The sequence below is a fragment of the Lates calcarifer genome, linkage group LG7_1 (genome assembly GCF_001640805.2).
Source record: "Lates calcarifer isolate ASB-BC8 linkage group LG7_1, TLL_Latcal_v3, whole genome shotgun sequence".
NCBI classification, from domain to species: domain Eukaryota; kingdom Metazoa; phylum Chordata; class Actinopteri; family Centropomidae; genus Lates; species Lates calcarifer.
The window spans coordinates 15,521,591-15,548,777 of record NC_066839.1 but is presented as its reverse complement, the minus strand read 5'-3'; the positions used below and the strand labels follow the sequence as shown (position 1 = coordinate 15,548,777).

General features: G+C 41.4%; 1 protein-coding gene and 1 long non-coding RNA gene across 3 annotated transcripts; one reads left to right on the top strand and one right to left on the bottom strand.

The window, feature by feature from the left end:
* Positions 1–1,839: 1,839 nt before the first annotated feature.
* On the bottom strand, positions 1,840–26,148 carry LOC108896905 (uncharacterized). Of its 2 annotated transcripts, none has more exons than XR_001963213.2 (3): positions 26,004–26,148; positions 25,141–25,217; positions 1,840–2,021 (listed from the first exon to the last, which is right to left on the bottom strand). It is a non-coding gene; the product is annotated as an uncharacterized LOC108896905 (long non-coding RNA). The 2 variants fall into 2 exon arrangements; XR_001963211.2 differs by having other exon boundaries at positions 25,145–25,217.
* LOC108896903 (homeobox protein OTX2) lies at positions 7,157–10,059 on the top strand. Its single transcript, XM_051071964.1, has 3 exons — positions 7,157–7,552; positions 7,910–8,061; positions 8,554–10,059. The coding sequence occupies exons 1-3, from the start codon at positions 7,456–7,458 to the stop codon at positions 9,178–9,180; spliced, it is 876 nt and encodes a 291-aa protein (XP_050927921.1). The 5' UTR covers positions 7,157–7,455; the 3' UTR covers positions 9,181–10,059.
* Positions 26,149–27,187: the final 1,039 nt, after the last annotated feature.

The window sequence follows — 27,187 nt, the reverse complement described above, 5'->3', positions numbered from 1 at the left end:
ATTAAAACCACAGCCAGCAACCTTTACTCCTCCTGCCCCCTTGGTAATCTTCATCTCTTTTCAATGTACTACAGATGTTAGATAGTCATTTTAATAACTTTGATTCAGTCAGAGTCACCTGCCATTTGTCCCAGTACCAAATCATGACAGATATTGAAATGCTCTTTCAGACACTTTCTCTTTGCAGTGGGTCCTCAAGTGCTTTGTCTGAGATGTTGGAAAAAAATGGAGGAAAGAGTCTGGTGTTCCCAACGGTGGGAGCAGTAGAGGGTTTGGGCAGCAGGGTGATTGGTGGGGAAGTTTGAGGGCCAAGAAGGGTGCAGGTCGGCTGTTCAAAGGACTGGCTTTTTGCATTGTTGGTCAGTTGGGGATTAAGGTCCTCTGTGCAGCAGAATAGCCCCTCTAATTAAAAAGGATAAGAAGGCAGAAAAATAGCGAGAGGCACGGGAGGAAGCAAAGAGAGAGGGAGAGGGGAGAGCAAATTTGCAGAGAAAAGAAAGAAAAGAAAAACTGTTTTCAGTGTCACTCCCGCAGCCGGGCCCATCGATTCAGACTGGATTAACTTTACACTCCTCCTCCCTATTTCTCTCTTTCTCTCTCTCTGTCAATCTCTCCACCAGTCTCTTTCTGTTATTCTTTCTACTTTGCAATTTCCGAATTTTGCACTCTACATGCACTTCATTCTCTTCAAAGTATAGTTAACAATGCATTCAAAGCATTTAGATGGACCTCAAGAAAGTAACATCAATCACATTTTTGGTGATCTCTTCACAGACCATGAAATAACTCAGTCATTTAAAAAATATATTTTTTAGCTGTTCTCATCAACTCAAACTGGGAAATTCTTTATCCTTTTGTGGGTCTGCGAAGAGTGAATTTGCGTGCAAGGTTACATCTTACTGAATGAGCCCAGTCTGTGTTTGTGTGTGTGTGTGTGTGTGTGCCGCTCACTATTTGCCATCATCAGAATGTGAATAGAGGGGCTGTGTGCTGTGGCCCAGTTGCTTGCTGACAGTAGGTGGGCTGTTTGCTGTGGGGATGCCAGGTTGTGTTTTTGTTTGGCCCTCCTCTGTCCCGCCTGCCTCCCTCCCCTCACCCGGTGGGGGGTCCAAGGCTCCTGGGGCCGGTCCCTGCTGACCAATACCCAGGTATGAGGCCTCTCAGTTTGGCTAACACTAGCCGCAGGCCATGGGAGGTTAACGAGGTACCAGCAGGGACAAGACATTCAACCCTCCCATGGGCAAACCACAAGTGGTAGATGTATCTCAATGAAGGGCATGAATATGATATGATGTAAGCCATTCAATAGTGGGCGCAAAGGAGGTTAAATGGTAATAATACTGCAGGTGCAACACTGACTCTCAGCAACCAGCGTTTAAAAAAGCAAAATCAAGTTATCTTACTGGAATCAGTACACTCATTGGATTTGTTCATAAGGGAGAAATAAATCCATTTAAAACTTTTGCATTTGACTTGGTGAAATTTGGCACATGCATTGGCACCATTGATAAATAACAAGCCACCCTGACAATGCTTACCTCTGAAGGAATAAAGAACCAAGAAAAAAAAAACAAGACATGGTGACACATCTCAGCTCTCAGCAGTTCTTTCATTGGTCTTTCTGAAAAAAGTGAAGCGTGCTCCTGGGGTTTACTTTCCATATAAGTGCTATTACAAACTGAAGCCTTCATGTTAAATAATGATTACTTTGTGAACACAGATAAAAAATACCTACAGCTCCCTTTAAAATATACAGGTGCAGCACTGCAGATACTTATGTCATTGTAACTTGGTTTTGTCTATAGCCATAAAACTCACTACCATCATCACTGAGAGTTATTCTCCCAGAATTTTAACTGCAATCTAAAAACTATCACAGAGTTCGCTCCTCTCTGTCCAGCTGTTGTTACAGATATGTCTGATCTACCCTCGACCCCTCAACTTGATCGTGGACTTACCTCTTTAGTCGAGCTGTGATGTTTATTCCACGTAGGTCTGGAGGTTATGGGAGATTGTGTGCACTAAAGGAGGCAAAAAAACACAAATATTACATTAACAACATTAGATTTTTTTAATGACTACACTATGAAGATATGAAGTGAGTGACACAACATATGAAATCAGTGACAGAACATGCTGTTGAGAGAGGCTCCGTTCGAAGAGCTGAGAGTGGAAAATGGACGAAGCTTTTTTAGCTTATAAACTGTGTTGTCACAACCCATTTTATTCAAAAGGAGCTGCACAACCCCTGAGAAAATTAACTACACAACAGAGGGAAAATGCCTGACTGACTAACTCAAGCATGTGGCGGACGGTGTGTCAGCTATAGTTCATCAGCGGAGCTGCTGGTCACTGTGTCACAAGATGCACTGAAGAATTCTGCTGTGCCACTTTCTGGTGTGACGGGGTCCTTAAGTTTCCTTGCAAAAATAACTGCTAGCTTTGTCTCTGTTATTGTCCTCAGAAACACCTGCTGTCCAAAGCTCATAGACTCTTCTGATAATACAGTGGTTCAATATCCACGGACGCTCACTTTGGTTTCTTGCATCATCAATACATGTATTGCCTCCTCCGCCATGCCTATCAATAAATCTATGAATGTGAGGTTTACAGTGCAGATGGCAAAAAAATCAGTCATAATATCCAATACAGTTCTGTGCATGTTTGTGTGTGTGTCGCTGTGTAACAGATGGGGTTGGTTGGGTGGGCCAAGTCATTGATTTGACCTTGAAATGGACAGATGAAGTGAACAGAAATGAGGATCAAGGAAAACTGAGCAATAACATGAAGATAGATAGATAGATAGATAGATAGATAGATAGATAGATAGATAGAATTTTAAAGAAAAGATTTAGAGGATAAAATCCCATAAATGATTCCTTTGAGCTTTGTTATCACTACTTTGTAACCATACTAACCAGTAAACAAAAGGACCCTGGCACACTGTGAGAGAGTAGGCCTGTATCTCAGTCCCACGATTCTTAGCCTTCAATTCGTCTCCCTAACAGCAGGAGAAACCGTGACTTTGTCAATTGGCCCGCAGACAGGGGGAGGGCATATTGCCACAGACATTAACAAGCGACTTCACCTTTTTTACAACCGCGGCCCCGTTTAGCTGAAACGCTCCCCAGGGCTATTAGATATTTTCCGATGAATTATATATCAGAGCTGAAGATGAAAGGAGTCTGCGTGAGCCAAGAACATAGCTGTGGGACAACAAGGGGGGGACCAGATACTTAAGCCCCGTTAGACTGTTTGTTTTAGTATGATCGCTGAGGGAAAATGGGAAAACTCCTCTTACAGTAAAATTGCACAGGAAAAGCAAAAAAACTATTTTAGTGAGCCAATCACCAAAATAAAAGCACTACTTCCTTATTTACGAAAAATGACTTTTCATGCAAGAAAATTTCGTAATTGCATGAAATTGTAAACAATTAGATGTACATATAAATACTGTAAATGAACTGCCACAGTATAGAGTCCATAACTGGTATTGATTTCAGGCTTGTCTAACGACCCAGCAGCCTCACAGTCTGTTCATCTGGCATGTAGACTCCTAATTAGTTCTCTAACCTGCTGCTTGTTTGGGAGCATCAGTCAAAACCTTCAGCCTGCTCTACTGAGGCCAAGGTTTTGTTAAAATGGTATGAAATTGTGTTTTTTTTTTTTTTTTTTACAGTCATATTCTCACTGAATTCAGATTGGAGCACTGCAGATCAGCAAAAAAAGAGCAGAGCAGAATTAGCTGTATTGCTAATCTAGCACAGACGTTTTATTTAATCCCAAAATGGAAAAGCTCCCCCCCCTCCATCCATCCACCCTTGGACACAAATTGAGGCTGTATAAGGGTGTGTGGGGGTAACCGGGCGGTATAAGTCTACATAAAAGTGAGTACTATTTCCAAGTGGTTCAGACATTTTTGATAAACTAGCTACACATAACTGTGGTGGTTGTGGTGCTGGTAGGGGGTGTACAGTGGGGGGTGTAGGCTACAGCTTCACAGGACACCTCCCACCCCCCTTTTAAATCTCCTTTACAGGGTTACACAGAATCAAACCGTGACAGATCCCCAAGAAGTTATTTTCACCTCTTGCTACAAAACAGTGCTGCAATTTTGCTTGCTCAGCTTATTCTGACAAAACAATCCGTAGGCCTATAGCTGCAGCTTAACATCTCCTTACTCATACTGTGTCCTATCATAAGTCAGGGGCCTATTATTCTGATCTGAACCACTGGGATGACACACACACACACACACACACACACACACACACACATATATATATATATATATATATATATATATATATATATATATATATATATATATATATATATATATATACTTTGATTGTCATCGGGCTCCATGCAGACTGGGCTGTGATTGGTTGCTGCGGCACACCCCGCATACTGACCTATAGAAAGGCTGTAAACTTGGCCTGCTGCTGAAAATAAAATATAGATACACATTATTGCTGCTGAAAAATAACGTCTTAAATATTTATCTTATTCTTAAATAGCCTAATAGAGATTTGTCAGCTCTATATAAAGCCACTTTCCTCCAGCTGCTACATCCTCTCACACCTCTGCCCATCATATTTTTCTCTCGTTTCCATTGGTTGCAAAAATTCCTCGCAGTCTCCCTCTCTCCCCATAAATACTGAGCATCTCTTAGTATTATCCGCATCCAACAAGCTTATCCGGAGGAAACTAATCAAAGCCGCTCGATAGAACCACTCTGCTCTGCCGAGGAGAGGCGTTTTTCTGGCGGAGAAAAAAGCGTTTTAAAAACCAAAACGTTTGACAGCTGAAGTAAGTGATTTATTTCAATTTCGCTGTCTAAGCAGTCTAGATTTTTTAGGTAAATTGTGTTCAGGAGATATTTTTTTAATTGATGGGGAAAGCCAGCGGGGAGATGCAGATAGCCTACAGGGAGATAATTGGGGAGGCGTGTGTAAAAGCAAACTTTTCTCCCTCTCGCCTGTGTGGGCTGCAAGGTTCCGAGCTGAGGGGCGGTCAAGCGATTAATAGCAGGACAGTGGTTCAGTCCACAACTTCAGACAATACACTCAAACTGCTGCATGTTTGACTCTACACTATAGATGTAAATAACCTAAAGTTAAGTTGTAGGTTGACCGATTTCTTTGATGTAAAGTCATAGATTAAAATGTTAAATGGGCAGAAATGCTTAAAAATGTTCTTATTCATCTGAGCTTTGTAGAAAAGAAGTTCAATATTGACTGTGCTTTTTTGCATGATCATCATTTTCTATTTAGTGTTGAATTTTGACTATCATAAATTTGCAAAATCTATATATAAAACGCTCACAAATGCAAAAACAAAAAAAAACATACAGTACGCAACTGGACCTAATAACTAATAATAATAACAATTTTAAAGGTCCATATGAGCGTGCATGTGTCAGTTTGGGAAAGTGAGTTGTAGGGTTGGTTGTGTTGGGGTTTGGGGGGGTTATGGGGGGGTTAGTTGTCTGGCAGTCAGCTGGTCTGATAAATACAATGCCATTCTTTGTTTTATTTTCGTGACGCAGAAAATTAAGGAGGCCTGAATGCGGAGTCGTGGCTGGCGTCCTGTAATCAGGCCAGCGCGTGCCGTACGGATTATCTCGTTAATTTCTTACAGAAAGAAGAAGAGGAGAGGGGAAAAAAATCTTGTAGCCAATAATAATTAATGGCTGTGGCAGGGTATTTATTATTGAACGATGTGGAGCAACCGGTAGGCCGGGGGTTTAAAAAAAAATGACAGATTGAGTATGGGAGCGTCCGTTATTGGCTCTATAAAAACGAGGGGTCCGGCTAAAGACAGGAGCACCCTGGGGTCCTGGGAACTTTATTCTACAGGTAGGTGTCACTGGAAAACGTTGGGAGAGGCCCCAGACAGCAGCATATGGTAGTTAGCCTAATTAGCTATTAAAAAAATATATATATCACTAAGAAAAGATTTCAAAAAATATTAAGGCCTATTAAACATGTGTGTGTGTGTGTGTTTTATTTGCTCTTTATTTTTTTCATACAGGCTACTGTACAATATACAATACATCCTCTTAAGAAAATTAATACAAAAATAATACAACATTTAGTTATTAATATCCTATGATATACCTATAAATGTGTATATTATTTCTACAGAAACTTACACATTTATCTCATAAATTATTCATTAATCTACAAACTGTAGTGGCCCTAAATTATTATAATACTACTATAGGAATAAAATAATGCTATGTGTCCTTGTAAATGTTATTTATTTATTGTTTCTTTTTCCTGCTTTTGTCGTTGTAAAAGTTTTTGTTGTTGCTCTGTTGCTTTAATAAAACGTTAACATAGGTCGTTTCACTAAAAAAAAAAAAAATCACGATATATTTTAGGTAAAATATAAAAATTAGTGTGAAACACACGTTTTCTCTGTAAAACTTCTTCCTCCACAATATCTGTAGACAAATTTAGTGGGCCATCTCCTTGTTTGTTTAGATTGAGATTAAGTGCTCCTCTCTAATCAACACTTTTCGATAAGTCTCACCTTCCAAATCTAATTACCGGGAGCAATTCATTAGTGAAGGAGGGGGAATCGCCCCGAGGAGTGAGTCAATAATATGTCAGCATTAGCCTTCACTTTGGGAGGAATGCCTCCGTGTTTCTGATTATTTGCTAAAGTTGTCCTTCGCATTTTAATTTCGTTACATTTGAATGTACAAGGGTTTTAGTGGAAACAAACAATAGAGCACAGATATAGAAATGAAGATGCTCGGTTGTGTTTGAATGAGCGCTCAGTTTGCAGTATTGGCTTCTTTGTTTGTTCCCTAAAGTCTTTTGTTATCAGCATTACTTATCCGTCAACAGTAGGCTTTGTTTCTGCAAATGGCCCCCCAATCAGCTGTCTATTTAGCTTCGCCTAACCTGTGGGTATATGCTAATTGGGAGCTCGGTTGGGGCCCAACGAGTGTGCGCATTTTAACGACAATGTTTTGTTTTGGTGATACTAGGAGAGGAGGAGAGGGAGTGCGTTTGGGGTTGGTGGGTGGTTGGTGGGGGGGAAGGGGCGGGGTTATAGTAGCAGTTAGTTTGTGTGGTGTCGGGGGGGGGTTGATGGCGTAAACGCCTGTCAGCCAGACAGAGCATCCTGAGTCCAGCGGGGACAGCTGGGGGTCTCCACTCGGCTTTAAGAACCCTGTGAGCCCGAGGACGCCCACTTCTGTGAAACCACCGCGGTGCGTAAAAGGCTGCGCGTAAAATCCCCGCGGACGCAGACAAATCTAAACACTTAAAAAAATAGAAATAAAAAAACACTTTTTTTTGCCTGTTTTGTTTCCTGCTCCAGGTCGATCTGGGCGAGGCGAAACACCAAAACGGAGACGCGAGAGGATTAAAAAACAATATTTTTCTGCCCTATTTTTCTAATTTCTTCTCATCGGTGCCCCCTCATCCGGCCGCCAGCATGATGTCCTATTTGAAGCAGCCGCCGTACACGGTGAACGGACTCAGCCTATCTACCTCAGGAGTGGACCTGCTGCACCCTTCAGTCGGATACCAAGGTAATACACCCCAGGCTGCAACCATCAGGTTGTCTGAATAGTTTGCGTGTATTAAATTATTTACAGTGATCAGCATAGGTATTATTTCTAAGATGACATCAGCAACTGAATGTAGCATATTACTTATTGATAACCGGGAACTCATTCTAACTTTTAAAGCCTTTGTTTTCATTACCAAAGACAGTGTGTCATTTATAAAACAGGGTCAGATATTTTAGATTACATCTGATAATTGTCTAGAATCAAGTTACATAAGTTGGTATATTTGACATTAGCTGACGCTGCCCTTAAAGTCAAGCCGTGTTATTTAGTGTCCTATTCATATAATCACAGTTTTCTCTTTTTCCTCTTTATCAGCGACCCCCCGCAAACAGAGGAGAGAAAGGACGACCTTCACTCGGGCTCAGCTCGACGTGCTGGAGAATCTGTTCGCCAAGACTCGGTACCCCGACATCTTCATGAGAGAGGAGGTGGCCTTAAAGATCAACCTGCCTGAATCCAGAGTGCAGGTGAGCGTCCAACACAAAGCGGCTACCGTAACTACACAGTGTGTCCGGGAAAGGTCGAGAAGTGTTTCATACTGAGACAGGTCACCACAGTGTCTACTTAAGTGTTGGGAAGTGCCTAATAACAGTTACCTCTTGAGACCACATTTGGTCGTTTTCTGTAATTGATTCTCATTGGGAAGTGCTGGTTTCCTATATGTTACCCAGTTTTCTATTTTCAGAATAAAATGTATAGATTGTCAGAGTATAAAATCTGTAAGACAAAGTAATAAGTGGTAGGCTAGAATTGATAGTTTGAAGAAAACTACATAATTTTCTGAGATGTATTTACAATTAATTCTTTGATTTGGCTTTGTGAGCACTCAAATATTTAACCTATCTATTTTTCGATTCATCATTACACTACTCTTGAGACAGTAAAAAGAACTTTTACAAACCCAGAGTTGTGTTTTAGCTGAATTAAATTACTTCAATGTCATTTTTTTTCCTCTCCAGGTCTGGTTCAAAAACCGACGAGCCAAACATCGCCAGCAGGCCCAGCAAACCCAAAGCGGAGTGCAGAACAAAACCGTCAGCAGGCCTGTGAAAAAGAAAGGCTCCCCAGTCAGAGAGGCCAGCTCAGAGAGCGGAGCCAGCGGGCAGTTCACGCCGCCTTCGAGCACCTCCCTCCCGGCCGTGAGCAGCAGCGCAGCGCCGGTGTCTATCTGGAGCCCGGCCTCCATCTCCCCGCTCTCTGACCCGCTGTCTACCTCCTCCTCCTCCTGCATGCAGCGCTCTTACCCCATGACCTACACCCAGGCGTCGGGCTACAACCAGGGCTACACGGGCTCGTCGTCCTACTTCACCGGGATGGACTGCGGCTCCTACCTTTCGCCTATGCACCACCAGCTGTCCGCCGCGGGCACCACCATGAGCCCCATGGGCAGCAACGGGGTATCCAGCCACCTGAGCCCCGCGTCCTCCCTCTCCTCGTCGGCGTACGGAGCGGCGGGGCTCGGCTTCAGCGGCGCCGCGGACTGCCTGGACTATAAGGACCAAACAGCCTCCTCATGGAAGCTCAATTTCAACACGGACTGTTTGGATTACAAAGACCAGGCAGCGTGGAAATTTCAAGTATTGTGAGAGGAAAGAATTAAGGGGACAATTTTCACAAACTGCAGACTTTACAGGCGAGTTTGAAAAAATAAAAACCCCACGGTTGGGAGCAGCAAGTGCAGCGTTTTTCCACGACTAGGCCCTATAACTTCTACCTCGGGCAGAGCCGAGCAGGGCTGCCAGCTGGTTGTCTCACTTGTTGGGTTAACTTATTGAACATTCAGACAGACTTCTCCCCAACTTTGATCAAGGACACGGAACAAATTTGTTGACCAAAAGGAAAAAAAGGATCAAGAGAGTCAAAAAAAGATCCAAGCCTAACTTGGTTGAGTTTGAGGAATAGGTCAGGTTTTCTTCTAAGCTCCTTAAAGACTCCCCTCTCTTGTCTTTTTTTAATTTTGTTGGCAGGCTGAAGGGCCCCTTTGATCAAAGCCTTGTGCTTGAGTGTGTGTGCTGTAGAAAGAGAGTGTGTGTGTGAGAGAGAGCGCAAGAAAGGGCAGCTCTGACATGAACCTGGATGCACTATTTAATTTATGAGAAATATGTTTAAGACTAGTTATAAGAGACAATCAGTCCGTTTGCGTGTGCTCATAAATGTCCCTTATGTGTTTTTGAATTATTAATTTCCCTGTGTTAGTTTTTTTTTTATTTTAAAATTGTGATTCTTTGTACTACCTGTATGCAATTTTGCTTCAATTTTGCCACAAAACCCAGCTGTGAATTTGATCGTTTTAGTTCCATATCTCCAAGTGTTAAATGATAAATTATTATGTGGACATATTTAGTTGAATGGAATAGGGAGAGCAGGGTAAATCAAGCCAGCAGCAAGCAAGGTCCATTTGAGCTGTAAAGTGCTGAGAGACGGCCACAAACACTCTAAACAACAATAAAGACCACTTGACCTGACCCAACTCTGTGGCTGCATGTGTAAATCCATCTAAATCCTGTGTTTATTCCAGTGTTTATCACCTGTTTCAGTACACAACACAACACAACACAACACGTCAACAAGCCTGAGGAGGGAAACCCACTTCATTTTACTCACACAGTACACTTCACAGTTTTTTTTATATTAAAAGTGTTAGTTGTGCCAAATTTGATGCTTTGCAGGATCATCAACATGTCATCATACCACCACCACATTGCTGCCTATGAGGTCCACGATTTCCTGTCACACCTTACCAAAGGCCTGGCAGGAATGCGAAATATGGGAGAGCTATGTTAATCCTGTCTCATAAAGAGGATAATCCAACATTTTTATTGACGGCTGCTCTTTGGTTCAGGGCGCACCGCTGGCCGGTTCACACGGAGAAATGTGAAATGAGCTCTGCTGCTCGAGGGTCCAGAGGCAAACACGAGTTTAAAGGAAGGTTGTACAAAAGAAAACAGCACGAAAGGCAGTATGTGAGGACTTTAAACAATATCTGCCGAAGCCTGTCATGTGTGATCATCTTGGGAAACAGGGACTAATCTGAAAAAATAGTCTATATCTTCAGAAAAACATCAGTAAGTTGCTAATTTTAAAGACAACATAAACTGCAGATGGGTTATTAAGATGGTGCTGCAGTTATAAAATATTAAAGCACAAATATTTAATGACTGTGTCACTGATATTATATATTTAACATATTATCAAAATCACATTTAGCCTCATATTGTGTTTTTCAGCCTTTACTTTTTGTCATTTGCGCTGCACATGATGAAAACTGTTCTCTATTCAAAAATCAGTCGATCAGATGGAGCCATCTGTTGCAGTGATTGTGACCGGTCCTGTGCAGGACATATGGATATTGCCGTAGCATTATAAGAGGGGAGAGTGTATGATCCTGAGCAGGTCCAAGGGGGCTTGTGCGTGGATTTAGGAAGAAGAAGAAGAAGAAAGGCTCGTGCTATCGGTCTAATTAGGGATGTGACAGGAGATGTCAGGAGGCTTCTTATAACTCTGGCATGACTTTTTGCTGCCGTTAAGGGGCTTTGTTGCACGTTTGACCCCCAATTAGCGACTGACCGACTGACACACACACACACACACACACACACAGGCACACAATTACAGAGCAGCAAACAGCTTACTGAGGGTGCAGTCTATTAAACATTAGTGTAAACATGTAGCCTATAAGTATAGCCTATTATACCTAAATTTTGATGGGTAACAGTAAATAATATGTTTTTAATCAGTTCAATCTGTTATCACAGGTTGGCACAGGTCTTAACATGTCTAACCAGGCTAAAAATAAATAAGCCTAAATAAAGACAAGAATAATAAGACAAACAAATAAATAAAAACAAATAAATATGATGAAGTAGCTGTAAAACTGATGTGCAGTTGAGAAAAGAATACAATGATATTCTAAGACAGTCAGATCCATGTGTCCATAAAGATTAGAGCTCTAACATTGTATTTGTGACAAATTCTGGGATGAAAAATCTCAGTCACAGCCAAACAGACGCGCTCGTAAATAAACTGAGTGCTCTATATTTTTGCCACCTTTGCCTGTTACAGCAGTCCTCTTAAATATTTTTCTTTTCTTGGTCCCAGAGTCATATTCAGAGCTTGAGGAGGCTCAGTAGTAAGTGTCGGCAGAGAGCAGTAAGTCAGTGGTCCTGCAGCAGGAGGACCCGGGCCCCCGAGTATCCATTCGGTTTTAATTAAGCACAAGCGGCACCAAAGGGGACATATGGATCCGGCAGACGCGCTTCATTAATCCTCTCATCGCATTTGAGGATGTTAAACAATAAAAAAAGAGGAGCCTCGGAAGCCTCTAACCTCGCCTTGAGGCAGGGCTTTTCCCTCTGAGCGGCACCACTTCTCCGCGGACAGGGATTTCCAGGTTTCCCCGGCGGCGGCGGCGGAGGAGGAGAGGAGGAGATCTGACCGTCTCATCCTGCTCCACACTGACAGACCCCATAAACTGAATCACCAGCTACTGTTCAGCTGGTTACAGTAAAGTAACGGGAGGACAGAGATGCTAACGGCGTTAAATTGTCTCTCTTACCGGCAATATTTTCAAGTCGTGGGCTAATACTGGGCCAAAATAAGTTACATAAGACAGACTGTGTGTCAGTGTGTTTAAGCAGCTGAGCTAAACCTCTCACGCTCAAATAGCCGCCCTTGACACTTTTCCCAAGACCTTGTAGCCTAGAATTTTTACTGCTGCATTATCACTGTACAGTGTATAATAAATACATAATAAGGTCCTAGTTTTATTTCAGTCACTATGATCAGCTTTTTATTTGTTTTATTCTAGATATAGTTTATTACACAAGACTTTTTATTTTATTTTGCTTCCTATTTATTCCTCATTTTCCTCACATGCGACTGCAATTTACCACTGGGTTGAATTCAAAAGACATATTTCAATAGTAAAAACATAAAGGGGCTGGGTGCAAAATTTACTATGTAAAAAAAGGCATCTATCTATATATAGATATAGTAATAGTACATATATTTTTTACTGCCAATATTAGACAATTATGGAATTGTGATTTTATGATCTCCATTCTTTTTTAAGATCCAAACTCACTATTATGTTGTTTAATATATGGGTCAAATGCCTTCTGAAAACCTGTTATGCACCTGAAGCCACTAAATTCCTTATTATACTGGCTGATATAGATGTGAAAATATTTCAGAATGGCTTGGTATCAACTTTAAAAAACCATATCCTCCATTCTGTTTTTACATCTCTTCTTGTAGTCAGTTTGAGTTAACCAGAACATTTATGAACAGTGCTTGTTCTTTTGAGTCAGTCCAATACAACAGGCCTATTGGGAACAGACCAATATGTCCATTATACTCTGGAGAGACGAAAGGCATGACACAAAACATCAACAGATGTTTATGATGAAGAATTCATGATTGAAACAAGCCTATCAGGGTTCATTTAAATAGGCTATGCTCTTATCAGCTGTTCCACGTCACTGACAGGCATATGACTTTGTCTTTTTGAGGATAAAGAATTAGTGAAAGTACTGGGGCAACAGGGCAACACTCCTCCACATTTGAATACAGTATAACCGCCATTTGGTAATAGACCTGATTTCTCCTGAGCAGCTGCATAAAAGATAAACACAAGATAAAGACAAGACTTTCTTTTATGAACAGTGGAGATAAACGGCCAATTTGTTGGTGAGAATATAACTGAAGACTATTGTTATGCATAAGCATGTGTCCTACATTCCCAGAGAGACCTTGTCTATCACATATCAACACAGCAACACATACATAATTCATCTGCAACAACCAGTCATGGAATCTCATTTAAATGAATGAAACAATAGTGTTTCTATGCTCCTGTCAGACTGACGGTTGAGGAATAACGTTTCATGACCTGCTCTATCCCTGTTAAGCCATGTAATGTTTAGAGTGATTTCATCTCATGGATTACACAATTTGATGAGATTAAACTCGATTCTATCAGATGCACACATTAAATGTTGTTCCATTAAAATGACATTTTAATGGAACACATAATGTTCTTTTAATTGCTCCAAACACTCAGCTATAGGTTAACTTCAAAGTAGATGCAGCTGAACTTATTTGAAATTTGCTTTCATTTACACCTCCTTTATTCTGGGGCAAATTCCTAAAAAAAAAAAAAAAAAAAAAAAAAACCTCATCCAGCTCTACTGTGAAAAACACTAATAGACACTGAGCTTATTTCTTGAAGAGGCCTAGAGTTAACAAAGTGAAGCAGCGCTCTAGGAAACTGGTTCCATAAGCTGTTTTATTGTAAATGTTGCAGAAGAAACATTTAAAGCCCATAGAGTATGAGTAAACATGCCAATAGAACAACAACAAAAAATGCCATTAACAGTAAATGTCCTGCATCTATCTTAAGCAACAAACTATTATCAGTATTTTTACTACTTTATATGGAGTTCTGCTATAATCATTTGTCTGGTTTAAAGTGAATCTTTTTTGGGCTGCAGTTATTCAAATAAAACATAGATATTACTTCTTTGTAATGGGTCTGAAGCCAAAATGGCCTTTTACAAACGTTTATTTATTTTTTCTATACTAATCATATATGTTTAAATGGGAATTCTTGAATGTAAATGAGTGATGTAAAATTAAGCTGTCAGGTAAGTGTGACAGAATAAAAAGTACAACATTTTCTTCTGGAATGTGGAGTAGAAGTATAAAGTAGTATAAAGTGGAAATACTCACTGGGCCTAAAGTGTTAATTATTATAATTTTATCAGTTTTATGTCTTTTCTGTAAAGAGGTCATTTCTTGTTCCTTTAAGGTCAATAAACAGGACATAAGTGATATGGTATGCAGCCAAAGTCATCCTTATATTACAGACTGAACATAAAATTGTTGTTAATCATGAGTATAGATATAACAGATATAAATGACCATTCACTCTATTACATTTTGTGCCCATGGAGAGTTTGGTGTGGTTATGCAAGATCATGGGATCATGGGGTTGTGAAGAATGCTTGTTACAAGGTTTATTTGGCTTTCTTCCAATATGTGAAGGAAATTGCTGCAGAAAAATGCTTACTAACTGGACCTCCTGAGTGCTGCTTCAATAATAATAGCTGCTTTCACCTTCTGTTGATGCTATTTTTGTTTTGAAAACATGGCACACTGCTTGTTTTTAATTTCCTAGAGTCCTGTAACTGACACTGACACTGTCCACTCAACAGTGAAAGATTTTCATACATGAGATATAACAACTTATATTTCTATTTACAGTAGACTTTTTGAGCCCTGCAGGCAAACAAAACCCTTAAAAGAGTCCATGATGAGGCCTAATTCAAAATCCTAGAAATATATCGGATTTGTATTATAATCTGTACATTAATCTCACCTAGTCATAACTCACTTTATGTAGAATTAACTGATTTTCAAGATTTGAGCTTATAACAAATGCAAACCTCTAATACTAGTGAAATATATTTAACTAAATGACATTTGAGTGGGATTTGAATTGGTTGTGTCCACCATATGGCTGGAGGTACAGATGTGAGTCGAAATATTAATAATACTGAGATATTGTTATTTGATGAAATAAGGCACTGTAAAAACACACATAGGTTGTATGCACACACACACAGACATAAAGCAGAAAGCTGATTACAGGTTTAAAGAAAATCCAGCATATGTAAAAAAAAAAAAAAAAAAAAAAAAAAATTGCCATTAGAGAATTAGTGCTTTACATAAAGTTAATACCTAGTTAATGTTTCTTTCTGTCTTTCTTTCTTTCTTTTTTTTAAAGCATCCATTTAGCGTCAGGACCTTACAACCCTGGATTATATCAACAGTGGACATTCAGCCAACAAAGCACTCCTGCCCTTATGAGAACAGACCATTAGCAGGAAAAAAAAATCATAAATCTTCTTATAAGAGAAAAAGGGAGATGTTGTAATAACAGATTACATGCATTTAATGGCTAAATTTACATCCATAAGCTGAAGCTAAAAGCATTTGACGCAAACAGATGACTGAGGGGAGCTTTGTCGAGGAAGCTCCTATATGAAATACGTAAATACAGAAACTATAAAATCAAAATCACACCTACACAATGATCTGCTGCCAGTTTATTCTACAAAGTTTGATCTACACTGATTGATCTGGGGCTGTCTGTCTTGTTTGGTTCCATATGTCTTCTAACACAAGCACAAGGGAGGACCCGGATCAGTGTTCTTTTTCCTGCCTTGTTGTCGACCCAAACAGGTGGACTACAGTGTGTCTGGACCGTGTTGCTGAAATACAATAAAGCTCAAATGTTGTCTATAAACACTAAAACCTAAATCTGAAAATGTGAACAAGGAGCACTACAGACTCTATCTGATGATACAAAGCATCAGAATCTGTTAAAAACCTGAAATGTTTGTTTATTCATGATGGAAATTTGTACTTATTAATTTTAACTGCTTCACTGTTTGTCATGTAAACAGCTAAACCAGCACTACCACTGCTCCATGCAGTGATGTCTGATATATCCAATGAATATCCACTGCAACTGCCATCAATGTAGCTATGTGAGTTTGCTCTTTGCTATGAAGGATGAGGGAGAAACAACTTTTATATAGGATGAGTATTTGATGCTTGAATGATACAGTCTGATTGGATTTGACATAAAAATCTCAACTCAAGGGGCACTTACTAGATTTTTTCTGAAGCTTTCAACAGCAACTCACAGTTCTCCTCGGCAAATAAATTTGACACAGTTATCAAAGAGAATGCACACCGTTAATGGCGGGGTGGGGGCGGGGTGACTACTCTTTAATTATCTATTCATTTCTGCTAACTTGAACCCAAAAATCAGGCCAAAACACTCAAACAGTAATTTTTCAATATACATACCAATATACAAATTCATAGCAACATTAGAAAACACAGGGTTATATATGACACAGTATTTTTTGTTTTTTTCATTCAAACTATTGTAAGAGACTACCTCTAAATAAGGTCACATCAGTGCCTGCAGCTCACTAAGTGGACAACTTGTTAAACACGCAGAGACCTCAACTGCCAAACCTCTCCTGTACTGCTGTTACAATGCAGAGGTCAAAGGTCAAGGGGCCTCCCATGGCTTGTCAGTCAACGGTACAGTGCAGAAAATCTTCTGAAACCACATACAAGCGCATCTCTGGTACAATTAGAGATAAATGGGACATGGTCCACAGAAAGGAATATGTCGGGTGGGCATCAGGAGAGGTCTCAGGATAACAGTCTCCTAATTTCCACCGCTTTATCGACCTTCTTCCTTACTCTGTCCCTCTCTGGGCAGATGGAGAGGTAGTGAGGGAGAGGAGGATGGATGCGGAGTTTGTTGACAGATGCCTCTCTCCCTGCCCCGCCTCGCCTCAGCCCACCTGTTAAGGGCAGCAGCGAGCTCCTGGAGGCGAGCGTGTCTGTTGTGGACGCACACAGGAAGTGTTGGCTGGGGAGGGGGTGGACTGGAAATGCTGGCACGTGCTTCCCTGCGGAGGTCTTCCTCCATTTACAAGTCCTGTGCCAGGCTTCATGTGTTTGTGCGTATCCATGGGCAATAAGTGTGGGCGACTGAGTGCAGGTGTGTATCTCTCTGTGTTTCCTCTTCCATACAGAGCAAAAAATGTGGAGCGAGCGTGGATGTGTTTTTGGGTCTGTAACTCAATCATATGTGTGTGAGTGTGTGTGTGTGAGCGTGTGCAAACGCGTTTAGGGGAGCAGGAGGAGTGTGCCCTCTCTGCACCCCCACAGCCGCCACACGCCTGGCCACCTGCTCTGGGATTAGAGAGCATGCGGATTACACGCGTCACAATGGAGATACACAAACACAAATATGCCCTTGGCCAACAAAGGACACACACACAAACACTGGACAGCCTCGTGCCTAATCGCTTTTAGCATCTTCAATATTTTCATAGTTTGGGAAATAATGGCTTCAGACGCGGGACCATGACATTTATATTGACTGATGCTTTAAGGTGCAGGAAGTACAGTTGTAATTTTGAATGACTGGAGGGCAGTTTGTGGGACTTTTATTAATCCTTACATTAATCTTTACATCTGTTTGTCAAAGATGGCTTATCACACCATAGACTGTACTTGTTGTTTCAGTGGGTTTCGTGTGTGTGTGTGTGTGTGTGTGTGTGTGTGTGTGTGTGTGTGTGTGCTGCCCAGGGAGGTGTTTTGCCATTGCCTGCTCCACTGTGACCCACAACAGATCTGCTGTCCTACTTTTCAACCATAAAAACACAGTGACGTCATCACAGAGAGACCAACAGGCGGTGTTAACCAAGGTCCACAAAACACACCACCACTACACACTAACAACAAACAACTATTGATAGGTCTTATGTGTTATTTCAAGGCCACATGCTATAAGATATTAGAAAAGAGGCACCTGAATTGGCTCCCTCCACACAAGAGGTTGATGATATTACCACATTTGCAAGTTAACTACACCATCCCCTTGTCTGTTTAAAAATCCAAGGCAATGTAAACAAACAGAGAAAATAAATATACATAATATTGAAGGTAAATTGGTGTGGTTTGAGCAACAAAAACAGAAAACAAGCACAGTTTTTCACTAAGAAGTCATTCAAAGTTGATTTGAATGCATAAAATGGAAGCAGACACTGTTGATTTATTACTTTTCAAAAGTTGTAGTTGATGGTTTATTAAGGATGTTAGCTATATTTCAGCTTTTTAAATTTGGTGAGTAATTTTTCACATTAAAGACAAGGATGTGAATGAAAAACGTCACTAGGGATAAAGTAAAGGGAAGCAATGTTACAAACATCATCCAGAGACTTGAGAGTAATCATCAGTTGCTTACATGTAAATTTAGTAGTCGTCACTGCAACACTTGCTTTTGTATGCATGATGTAATTCACTGCTTCAGTGTCACCCAAATATATTTTAATGACATGACTGAACTAAACCTATCACAGAAATTACAGTAAGGTGATGTAAAAGGATGCCAAGATCCTGATGTACAGCCAAAAACATGAACTACAAAGCTCTGAGTGTTTAGGGACATTTTACTAGTTTGACCGTCTTACACTTGTTGGATGGTGGTGCAGAATATGAGGAGGGCTGAGAAAGTGCCTCTGGGCTTGTTTTACCTCTGTGTGTGTAAATTCAGTGATGGTGGGATGTTTGAGGGAGATCTTGTGGAGGAGATCCCCCTCTTCCTTGCCTCATTTTTTGCCCCCATGGGGTCGGTGGGTTTGTTTTGCTAATGACCCCATCCTGTTATGACCTCATTCAGTTTGCGCTCAGTAATTGGTGGCACACTGACACACTGTCGTGTCGGAGGAGGGGCTCCGCCAGGGGGAGGGGGGGCATCCCATTGTAAACATTCCTCCCTGACAAATAAGGTATTGTTATTGATGATTAACGGCAATGAGGGGCTCTGTGTGTGTATGTGTGTCAGTGTGAGTGAGTGTGTGGGCAGGGAAGAGGATAATGAGGATGATGTAGGTGAAGAAAGATGATAAGTGAACTGTTGCTACAGATTAACCTCAACATGGAGGGAAGTGATAGTGGACTTAGATAACTGTATTCTGTCATGCTGCTGTTAATAATGATGATAGTGATCATGATGATGATACTTTTCCCACCCTCACTGAGGCACTGAGTCCTGACAAAGTCTTTCAAACATTAAAAAGTATTTAAAATTAGCTTTACCTCCCTGAAGGATACTATTTGTAGCTCTTCACATGGATGAAGAGGTTAACACAGACCCACAAATTACATTAAAGTGTGGGCATGAGTGCATGGTGCTGTGAATGGTTGCAGATGGATGGGCCCTTTGGTGGATAGTCTCTGTTTTCTTTGCTGCCACTTGTCTTTCACAGCCTGTCATAGATCCTCTTCATAAACTGCAGCTCCTGCAGGGAGTCCGTTCTTCCATCCTGTACTGATCTGAGCATTGTTCTCCTAGTTGGTGCTGTTGATGTAGATTTTATTTATCTTGCTGCCATCCTTATACTTCATTTTCCAGGTGCTGGCATGCTTGTAGTTGGGAGTAGTGGATCTGCGAGTGCAGTATTCTTCCTACGTGGCCAGTCCATCCGAGTCAGTTAGTAGTGGTGGTGGTAGCAATGCACTCCATGCTCTAGCAAACTGATATTTCTGTGTTGGTGTTTCCAGCTGTGTGGAGAGTGTGGAGAACAACTGTCTTGTATATAAGCAGGTTGGTTGTCACTTGTGTGTCTGCGGAAACTCTTCCACTGCGATTTCAAAGGCTGCACTGGCACAACTGCTAAGACACTGTATGTCTTTGTTGACGTCAGCTCCGAATGAGAGGAGGCAACAAAGGGAAAGTGATCCATGTTTTCGAGATTGGTACTGTCACTATGTATTGCTGGATGGGGCTGATGGAAAACTTGTGTTTTCCTTTAGAGCCAGTTCATGGAGCCTGAGTGTTTAGGAGAATGCATCAAGGATGCAGATATGAGGATGTAATATAATCTATATACAGGTTATTCTAGTCATTTCTAGTCATTACTTAATTATTAATCAATTTTTCAGTTGTTATGGAGTATTTTTACATATAGGTGCTGCTGCTTTATCTAAAGTAAAATATCACAAAACTAGTTCCACCACAACACAAAGGGAACATCAACAACAACACGCTGCACTAATGGTGCATGGTGGATATAGTTATTATCTATGACAGAAGGGAATAAGTTCCTGTCTCATCCTCCACCTCTTTTTCCAAAACTTTCATTTGACTCACAGATGGAGGCCTCCCTTGCATGGATGGAAGGTAAACTATTAGACTCATAATATGGCACAAAATTATACCCTCAAGGTGCGAGTGATTGAGTGCGTGTGTGTGTGTGTGTGTGTGTGTGTGCTTAAGCGTTAAGTGGCTGCATGTCTCCTGTGAGAAATGCCTGAGGTCATTCATGGGTTTCTCTAATGTGTGTGTCTACATGCCATTATTCAAATGAATTCAAGGGGAAGTGTATCACTGTGAGTGTGTGTGTTTGCGCTAATACATTCCAGTGATAAAATGCACCATCAGTTGTACATCAAAAAAGTCACGATAGCAATCAGTGTTAATTATCATTTACTATATTTAATATGTAATTACACATTATTCCCATTAATCAGAGAGCACTTCTAAATTAATTTGCATGTATTATGTTTTCTACTGGTGTGTATGTTTGCACAGATTTGTCAAGTTAACAAAATGTTCTGCTGGTGTTACATTGTGTGTGTCATGCAGGTGAGCACCACAGGAGCCCCCACCCTCCCAAACAAATGCAACAAAAACACTGGATGACAGTGCCTCTGCTTGTGCCTGGTTTATATCTGAGGAAAACAAACAAACACTAAACTTGTGCACATGCGCCCATAAATACCCACAAACCAAAACACACACATGCTCTTTCTAGTTTCAGTGTGTGGCACCCCCCTCCTCAGCCCCCCCCCTCACTCTCCTCATCCCACTATCACATCGGACAGGGTCTACTTATAGTACCATGCCAGAGAGGAGAGAATGGGGAGAGAAAGGGTATTATGACAGTGAGGAGAGAAAAGAGAGGGAGCGAGAGAAAAGAAGGGCAGACAGGGTATTATGAGAGAGAGGGATGAGAGCAGTGAAGGCATTTGGAGTCTTTATTCGCCTTTCTAAGCCACGGGCTCCGCTCCCAATCCGATTGGTCGATATGGCCAGCCATGTAAATGAAATGCAAAGCAGAGAGACCCTGATTTCCCTTTGCCAATTTGTGGGGCCCTTTCTCTCTTCCTCCGCCGATGGCTTCGTTCTTTTATCAGTCTGTCTTCCTCGCAACGTGACGCCTTTCTTCCTCAGTATCACAGTCTGCCGCCTTCAACCTCTGATTCTTCCTCTCTCTCTCTCTCTCAGTGGAAGATAATGATTTGCCTTTTTTCTGTAAGAGCTGAACTCTGCACTTCTCTAATGTTCAGCTCGAAGGATTTAATCCACTGCAGCTTTTTTTATTTCCTGGGAAACTCCAGTGGTGATTAAGCATATGCTCTTATCCATGTGTGCGACACTGTTTGAGTGTGCAGAGGCATATATGTCTCCTCACTCACGCATGACGAATAACGCTGGAATTGAGTCCATTAAAGGTTGCTTGCTCTTCACTTGCAGGTCTGACCCTTAATGAACTTCCCTGCACATTATTTGTTTGTATCAAAATACTGTAAACCACTCTATGATGTGGTATAGACATTCATCTACTGTCAGTGATGGAGACCCTCCTCCACCCCTGTGGAAGGAGGGTCTGTTGATGCTAAACTCTTCCCAGGGGGTAGAGTACCAGTAATGGGGGGCTCAGGCTGCGTAAAGCCCTGGTTGTGAGATTTAGGTGGCTGTTTATTTATTTTATTTATTTATTTTAAAGAGTCTAATCAGCTCCAGCAGTGTTTCATGTTTTTTTAAACAGGGTCTGAGAGACAGGGCAGGACTGATGACAGTTTTAAGTGCAGACAAATGCCACAGTCTGTCCCAGATTAAAGATGCCCACCACCACTGTAATCCCTGTAACGCTGCCAAATTGGTATTTCCTTCCTTTCCCCTTGCTGAACTGAGCGGCACTGAATGAACAGAGACTGGGGTAGGAGGAGAATGAGCATCGCATAGTGATCTGACTGAACTCTCTGGCCCTGCGTATTCAGTTGGACTGGACTGAATTTCTCCCTTAATTCCTCTGCAGAAATCACTGTTTATGCCATGAGTTATAACTAGAAATTAGATTCAGGAATTTGATGAGTTGGTGCTCTACAAAGGAAAGTGTTCAATGCAACCACAGAGCTGTGGATGGATTGCTATAAAAACAAATCATTCTAAGTGGGTAATGAATATAAATAACATAGATGAAAAAGAGGACAGAATATGGCAGGTAACCAGATTGGTAGAGCGGCAATAATGGGACAAAGTGGGGAGCAGAAGGAAGTACAAAGAGGAGAACTGGTCAGTGGTCAGCAGCCATGCTCAGAGACTGTTCATCATGCAAACACTGCCACCTGCAGGCAGCTGCTTACAGCACAACTGGTCCATAACAAGCATTCACATGCACAAAAATCACACAGGTCAGGGAATAAAATTCTGTTTGTAGGGGAATCTACTGTAGAAACAGATGTAGTAACTGCTGATAATGTAATATAAATATGTATCAGAAACAGATGAAGTAGCGACCTTTTAATAAAGTAAAAAATGTTGAGCATGTCAAACGTTTAGCATATAATAAGTTAATACATTTTATTATAACTTTGATAACAATTCTCTCAGTGAATATGTAGCAAATCAACATATGTTTTACAAATAAGCCTCTCAACCTCTTCCGGAACCAGCTGATGTTCCTACTGCAAGAACAAGAGCATAGTCCCTCACTGGCTTCCCACTCATCAACAAAGCCAGTTGTGGTGGTTTTAAAGTTGAAGGAACTGAACCCAGCTCACCTCAGTGGTCAGTCACATGGACATAACACCATTTCAGGTGTACTAAATGATGTTATCATATACTGACAAAATGTTTCCAGGGAACACTTATTACATCAAATTATCGCACTTAGAAAAAAAAAAGCCTTTTTCATTTTGATATGACACAGCAGAAAATGCACAGGTATAAACAATAAAATCAATAAAGGTTGACTTGCATTTAGCTGCCTGAGATCCTGGTATTGTGCATGCTGGTCTACTGTCAAACTGTCATGACTTACTGAGACACTTGAATAGCATGGAGCCATCGTTAATACTATTAGTAACACCAATGCCTCACCTGCTGTGGCAAGCTAAAATTTCAAATGTGAAAAAGCCTATTGTATTAGGGAGTTTACTGCCAAAATGATATTAGCATATAACAACAATCAACATACTGCCACCCCAGAACTTTTTTAGCCCCATGACCTGCAAGCTCAATTTTTTGTAGTTTTAACTTTTAGGTTTTCAAACCTGCAGAAGCTCACCCCATCTTGAACTTTTGAACTTAAAGGGTCAATTCAACCAAATTACAATAGAAACAGTTTCTACTGATGGAAAAGTTCCTACAATGTTTATAAATGTTAAACCTGGACACTTTAAACCAAACTATCCTCATGGCTAAACAAGAAGTAAGTGATAAACTGTGGCTTACTTTAATGTGGGTGAACCGACCCTTTAATGATGGAAGTTCAACCTGTGCTTTCACTAAAAAATCTAGATTACCGATATTTTAACTTGAAAATGTGTGTCTGTTTGTGTGTGTGAAGGTATGAACATGATGGGCAAATGTGTGGGAAGCTACACTACAGCTCCCTGACAAGAGGGAGGAGGCCTACCGTAACATACGTCAAGACACGCACATACTCGAGCTCTCACACACCCTCCTCATCATCCTCTCCTTCCTCGTCCTCCCATCAACCCTCTCTTCGTCGGCTCTCCCCTCCTGCTCCCAAACCCCCTCCCGCCACCCCACCACCACCCCAACAGTCCTGCCAAGCTGACAGCTCCAAGCTCCATGGAAAATGAGTCTCGCTCGCATTACAATCGCGCGGGACAGATTCCATTAGCACTATCTGAAATTGAGCGCGGGGAGCAGAGAGCGGGAGGCAGAAACGCGTGCCCTTATCAGAGGGAGAGGGTGAGCTCCACCGACGTCACTAATCCACCGGGCGGGATTGAGCAGGCATACGCACACACACACAGTGAAAGACAACTTGGGGAAGACACAGGATGCAAACACAGTTTTTCACATACCGGAGACAACAGACATAAACAGATAGAAAGACACACATTAAGACAAACAGGAAATAAAAGACTCATAAAAACACACACATATATACACCACAAACTCAACTCTCACAGTCTACAATGTAATGAAAAGGACCAAAATTTGCATGTAGCCAAAGGACATGATGAAACTGGTGGAAAACAGGCAACAGATCAACTCTCACACAGACTCCCTGCCTCAGTGTGTGTGTGTGTGTGTGTGTGTGTGTGTGTCAGTGTTTTCCTGAGGACTGCTGGCAGGTCTGTTCAGTGCTGGTGGTGGTGGGATTTGTAACATGTCAGTCAGTCAGTTTTAGATGAAACTGAGCCTCTCTCGCACTTGCTGTGTGATCTCTACCTCTCCTGCTTGTGTGCAGTCAGCCTCTCGCCCCCCCCTCTACTCACAAGACACAGGCATCGTCGTATGCATACAAAAATAGGACACATTCAACATATATGTGCATACAAACATTCATATATGAAAGGACACCCCTCATGAGCCCCCCCCCCCCCCCCGGTGTCCTCATGCTCATAGTTATTAACCCTTGACACATTAATTCAAGGGTATGTGAGTGTGTGATATTAGCTGTGTGTGTGGGGGCGGGACAGAGGATGAGGTTAATCGTTTATGTAGTGGGGATCTTTCACACAAGATCACTCAATTTAAACAGAGTGGGAACACTTTGATGTTTCCAGTCCTCCCTCTGCTGTTCGCTCTCTGTCTCTCATTCACCCCCTCTAATTTGCTTCATGTTGCCCCCCTCTGTGCCCCAGTGATAAGGTGTAATGAGAAATGTTTTCAAAACTGCTCTTACCTACCATGTGATGCTAATTGAGCGGGTGCTTGATACAGCCATGTGAGGAGAGTGCTCATCCCTGACCGTTGAAGGTGCTGATGAGAGGGAAACAGAGAAGAGGAACACTTAACGTTTTCTAAGCGTAAATACACAGAGAGTGAAATAAAAGTGACACGTGCTTGAATCAACCACTGACAGCCCTGCCCCCTAAAAGGCACAAAGTAATGAGGGGAAATACCATCTTCATTAGTTGTCATTTACAGGGAATTATGGCGATGCCTCCTCAGGGCTGTTATTGGTCACGCTGAGAGCGAGCAGCGAGCAGCAAATGTCAGGGAAGAAAAGAAGGAACTTTGGGGAAACAGAAGACATGGGAACAGAGCCGTGGCCTATATTCATTTAGCAGTTAAGGGACGTCACTGCAGCAGTGCTCCCCTCACCAGAATGGCAAACATGAAAGACAAATGTGCTCGGGTTCAACAGCAAAGCACAAATCAAACAGGAACTGAAATGGAAAAATAAATTAGCTCAGTTTAAACTAAAAAATACAAAACAGACGGTCCCAAGAAAGGTCACTTAAATCCAGTGTGTGAAGAGAATCACAAACTCTACTAAAAATTGGGGCATATGAGGCTAAATGCAAAATAACCACATATCTCAGTTATAAAAGAGGTCTGCAAAAGACCAACATGTGAAAAGATGCCAAACCATCCTGCCAATAGGACGACAGGCCTTAAAATGATATCACTTCTTGAAAACATTAGCTAGCTATTTAATCACTTAAGCTAGCACACTTAAGCTAGCCAGCGGTCACAGTAGCCATTCAGAAGTCGGTATTTTGAGAAACAAAACTAGTGGAGGAGTATGGTGAAAAAACTTACAATGTTTTCCTCAAATGTCGCTTCTCCTGGAAGGCCAAAAATACTGGTTTCATAGGTGATAAGGAGAAACTTAGCGCAGTACTTCCATGTGGAAAAAAATGGTACGGTGAATATTCAGCAGGTGGGCGGGGCTTCCTACTTCTCTTCTTCTTTCCGCTGGCGTAGGTGACATCAATCTGACGTAACACCTGGAGACGGTGGAATTTGACTCTGATTTATTTACACAGAGGGATTTCAATAAAATGATGTACATCATATATATATATATATATATATATATATATATATATATATATATATATATATCAGGCTTCACATGACATCAACATTGAGTAAGTACATTCCTTAAGACTTGAGGTAGAGCTGTATATGGCAGGTGTCCTCCTGCCGTATTCTCACGCAGCCACATCCAGACTGGGCCCTCCCTTCCCAAACTGTGACGTGTGATGATGGCAGACTACTTTGTGAGACACAAGGCAGACCGGATTACCAACCTACTGCCACAACATCACCTCCCTAACAGGATAACATAGCATAATAAACTCCATAAAATAATCAAACTTATTACAACTCTTAACCCCTGTTTAATACATTCTTTATGTGTGCTGGCATCCATTGCTAGCTGAGCCACAAAAGAGAATAATGTTATAAGACTGGAGAACACAGGACAGCAGCTTGTGGTGCCTTAATATTGGCTTTAATTGGATTTGTAAATTATGTGGCTAAATTAACACTTTCTATGGCTCGGTGACTTAGTGAAATGTGTATAAGGAAAGAAAAAAGAAGTGAAAGTCTTAAAGTTAATTAATCGTCTGTGGCCCCAGCTTAATTAAAGTTTTCCCAGTGTTTGTAGTTAATGGGTAGATTGATGGAACAATGGTATGAGCGCCCCCTGCTACCTTCAGAGTGAGTCCACAGAGAGTAAAGATTTCAGAGCTGACCGATTAACACGCACACACACACACACACTAACTCAGATGCCTTCACATGCTCCTCACACGCACAAGTTTGTATGCAGTGCACGCACGCACACAAAGAGACATATGCATGAAAACACACACACACACACACATACACACACACACACACAGGGACAGGAGAGTCCCCTTCAAACTTCCCGGTCACAGATACCCATTACTCCCATTGAGGGTTTCACATTAATTAGCTTGGATCAAAACCTACAA